This window comes from Microtus ochrogaster, chromosome 1 (genome assembly GCF_000317375.1).
Source record: "Microtus ochrogaster isolate Prairie Vole_2 chromosome 1, MicOch1.0, whole genome shotgun sequence".
In the NCBI taxonomy this organism is placed as follows: domain Eukaryota; kingdom Metazoa; phylum Chordata; class Mammalia; order Rodentia; family Cricetidae; genus Microtus; species Microtus ochrogaster.
This window is the reverse complement of record NC_022009.1, coordinates 81249928-81254095: the sequence shown is the minus strand read 5'-3', so window position 1 is coordinate 81254095 and position 4168 is coordinate 81249928. Positions and strand designations below refer to the sequence as shown.

Genomic DNA, 4168 nt, shown 5'->3' with positions numbered 1-4168 from the left:
CCCTCACTTTGCTGGTCCCTGTGCGCAGGACTTGACAGTATTCACTTCCTTTAGTCCTCACGCCAGCCCAGCACGGGGGCACAAAAACGGTCGTCACTTTACAGATGGGTAAACTGGGACCCAAAGAGGCTCTGAGTTCCCCCATTCCTTTTGTCTGTTTCATATCCTGAGGTTCCAAGGACGACTTCATTAAAGCGTTTTGTTGCTAAGAAGTTTGATCTGATCTGTTGGATCCCCTCAGGACGAGACCCAGACTGGTTAAATGATTCAGCCCCCCTACCCCCCGCCCATCCCTGGAGAGTGGCAGCCTGATCTCCCAGCTTCCAGGTGATTGTCCTCACCTCAGGCTGCCTCAACCTCCCTCCCTTCCTAAAGCAAAAGTGCCCCTTGCACCCAGCAAGGCAGAGCTAGCAAGAGAAGCACTCAGTGCCAGGATACCCACAAGAGTGTGCACGGTAGGGAAGCTGGGAGGTGTGGCTGGCCAAAGAATAGCTGTATCTTTCCTTGAACTCTGCTCCTGTTCCCCAAATTCGGGCTACCTACGCAGCCTGGGAGAGCTGCTGATAACAACCCTCTACCTGATGGGAGCTAAGAGCTGGAGGGAAGGATCCCAGGTTCCTTGGCCTCCTCCAAGTGGGCTTTGAGAACCACCCTTCACCAGGGAACTAATAGACCTTAAGACCAGCCCTGCTTAGAGATGGGAAATTCAGAGAGAGAGAGAGAGAGAGAGAGAGAGAGAGAGAGAGAGAGAGAGAGAGAGGAGATGCATTAATGTGCACCTTCCTAATGCCACGACCCTTTCATACAGCTCCTCATGTTGTGGTGACCCCCCAGCCATAAAATTATTTGTCTTGCTACTTCATGACTGTAATTTTGCTACTTTTCGGTGTCTGATCTGTGACCCCGCCCCCTCAAGAGGCCTCAACCCACAGGTTGAGAACCACTGTTTTGTGTCACCATGTAAGACATTCAGCAAAGCCCCAAGAAGAGCACCTTCTGGGAGGGATTCACAAGCACACACGAGCAAGGGCCAGACAGCTGCAGCCTTGGCCATGGTGAGACGTGGGTCACTTAATGTCCCGTCTAGCTGGCACCCTCCAGATCTTACCCGGAGACTGGATTGCTAACCGGGGTCTTCTGTAGACTCAGAAGGAGGCACACAGCTTCTTATACTGGAATGCATGCGCACAGATACACTGGGGTCTTGTGAAAAGACAGGCTGGGAGTAAGAGCAGAGTCCGCGGGGGGAGCCAACAGGTGGAGCCGCTTCCCCATGCCTGTGGCTCTTACCTGCTGCAGCAAAGCTGCCTTGCTTTCCTCATTTTAGATAAAGTTCTATTGGCCGACTACACATCACTGATGGTCTCTGTCCCCAAACCCTTGAGGTCCAGGAACTCAGTACCTAACCTGCTATTAACCCATTTTTATATACATGAGCCAAGCAAGACGTAGAGAACTTACACGAGCTTCCCAAAGTCACACAGCAAGCGAACAGTGGAGCAGAGACCTAAACCTGGGAGTTGACTCTGGGCTCTTGGGTCTTCCTGTCAAGCCTGAACGGCCTGGGTATTGAGTGCTGGCTGTTTGGCTCCCAGACTGTCTGTAACGCTCAGTCGGCACGGTGAGTCAGCCCAGCTAGCAGAAGAAGAGCCCATGAGCCTCCCTGAGAATGTGCCCCAGGAGCCACGCTGCACCAACCCTCAACACGGTGACAGCAATGCTTGTCACCAGGCAACTGAAAGAAGGCTTTGGCTGGAGTCACCCCTGGGCATTTATTTCCATGTCTTAGGAAAAGGAAAAGGCCTCTGGCAGCTGTGTTGATTCTGTTAGGACGCAGAGAGGAAAGCTCCAGAAACCCAAGATAAGAGCCAGGTATGGCAGCCCAGCAATGGGAAGATGGAGGATCAGGAGTTCAAGGTTGTCCTTAGCTACACAGTGAATTCCAGGCTAGCCAGGGCTACATGAGATCCTGACTCAAAAAGAAATCCAAAATGAGACTCTGTGCCTCGCAGAGAACTCTCAGGTTCTCCTAACTGTGTCTGGGAAGTAAAAGGCCCCAAACTTCCACCAGGCTATTAAATGGGACACAGAGCAGTACTCAGAGCGAAAGGTGGGTGCCTGTGTTCAAAGGGGGAGCAAAGATAGTGGAGGGGCTGTTTGGAGGCTGGGGGCAAGAGCCCCCTTTGCAAATGAGCTGGAACCATGGGACTGGACCCTGGCACCAGCTCTTCTCAGAGCCCACCGCACCAGGGGACAAGGACAGACCCAAAGAGAGGTCATCTATGACCCCAGGCCTGCCAACCCAGGGACTCTGCCAGGCAGGACAAAGTACCCTTTCCCCTCCTTCCCTGCACATGCAAGAGCAGCCCAGCATAACTGGTTTTCTGAAGAACCAGAGGCTGAATCCTGGACCCCCTAGCCAGACAGACCTGAGGAGCCAGGGCTAGAAGCACGGTGGGCCTGCACTGTGCTCAGAAATGCATGAGCCTGTGGTCTCTTGAGCTGCAGAGGGATAAGCCCTGCCTCCTGCAGTGTGCACATCAGAGGGGTGAAATTAAGAACTGGGAGAGGGACCTCTTAAAAGTGCCCATAAACTGCTGTTCCTTTTTCTGCCATTTAAGTGGGAAGCATCCACTCTGAGTAATCGAGGGAGTAAGACCTGTAGTACCGCCCTCCTCCCCTGCCTGCCCTGACAACATATGGCGTCAGAGGGTCTTCTTGAGTTTGCCTCCGTGTCTGAATGGGAGTTCACGGTGTCTTTCAGGTTGGAAAAAATAGCAGCCTAGCTTTGTCCCAATCCAGCCCTGCAAGCCTATCCAGCCCAGGACACAGCCGTCAGGTAAGTTTCTAGGGGTGGGGGAAGCCACACAGAGCCAACGTCAGACCAGAAAGAACGTGCGCTGGTGTCGGAAGTTCAAGTCTCACCTCCAACAGAGCAGATAACCTGGCTTCCAAACATGGACCTTCTTGTTATTAGCTGTGGGTCCTTGAGCAATCTGCTTCCCCCATTTCCTCCTCTATAAAGTGAGGATCATGATGGTCCCCAAGGTTCTATGACCTATGTGAGGTTAAACCAGCTTATTGATGTAAAGTCTCTGAAAAATAGCTAAAACACTCTGGCACATAGCAAAGTCAAGTGTTAGCTGTAATGACCGTTATGTTTTGATTCACTTAGGAGAAGTAAGAGTGATCAATGTGTAAACCCAGAGATCAGTGACTTTCTCCAAAGGGCTCAGGCCTGGGGAAAAGGCGAGGGAGGCAGTTACGCCTCACAGAAGGAGTAGCAAACACAAGCAGCAGGTAGTGACTGGAGGAACAAGGCTGTACTCAGCTGAAGCTGAGTCACACCGAAATTAGCCACACCCACCCCAAATCTCCAAAACCTGTTTAACCCAGGGCTCTACCTTCATTAGCTAACTAACTGTGTCATTCATAATATATTGAAAAAAAAATGAACCAATAAAAGGGAAGGCACAGAGAAAACATGCAGTTATCCCAGCCCTTTATCCAGGAGAGAGCCCATGAAAGCCACGCTCTTGTCCCCACTTTTCCAGCCTCAGAGCTACCGTCACTAACCATGCTCTTAGCCACATCCAGGTAGTGGATTCTTCTCCGTTCTGTGACACACAAGAAAACGGAGGTGCCCTCCTGGATTTTCATGGATCACCCTGAATGAGACACATTTGTTTTCTCTTTCTTTCCTAGAAGAACACAAGCAGAATGGGCAGGATAAGGACTCTTCCCTAACAAGATGGTGAAGCCACTTCGAACCAGTCCCGTGGACATCCTTCCCAGGAGACTAAGTCGGGAGAAGGGAGGTCTGTGGGGGAGTGATTCCTGGACGCTGCTTGTGGCTCTGGCATTTCTTCTTCTAATTCTTTTTTTTAACATGGATTTTTAGTAGAAAGAAAGAAAGAAAGAAGGAAGGAAGGAAGGAAGGAAGGAAGGAAGGAAGGAAAGAAAGACAAGGCAAAAGAGCCTGCGAGATTTACAGAAACAGTGTTTTCTCTGTTTTCACTTGTCATGTCTTATACATTCTTCCACATTCGGGGTTACCCCCCTTCCTCCTGATGCTGCTAGTGCACCGTCATTTTGCTCCTGAGCACAGAGGTGCAAACTGTCGGTTCCAGTTCCGGGTTCCGGTTCCAGGTTGGCACCCACGGAAGCT

The 4168-nt window shown here is 51.2% G+C and overlaps 1 protein-coding gene across 2 annotated transcripts in view; it reads left to right on the top strand.

Annotated features, from left to right (window-relative positions):
- Positions 1-3888, top strand: part of Atxn7l1 (ataxin 7 like 1) — a 205911-nt gene extending 202023 nt beyond the window's left edge. Inside the window, exons 12-13 of one of the 2 annotated variants that reach the window (XM_005343865.3) lie at positions 2765-2839; positions 3709-3888. In XM_005343865.3, coding sequence (XP_005343922.1) covers positions 2765-2839; positions 3709-3747 — 114 coding nt within the window. In that variant the 3' untranslated portion in view covers positions 3748-3888. Of the gene's footprint in view, positions 1-2764; positions 2840-3705 lie in introns of both variants that reach the window. The other variant, XM_013347967.2, reaches the window with a different exon arrangement.
- The last annotated feature ends 280 nt before the right edge of the window (positions 3889-4168 follow it).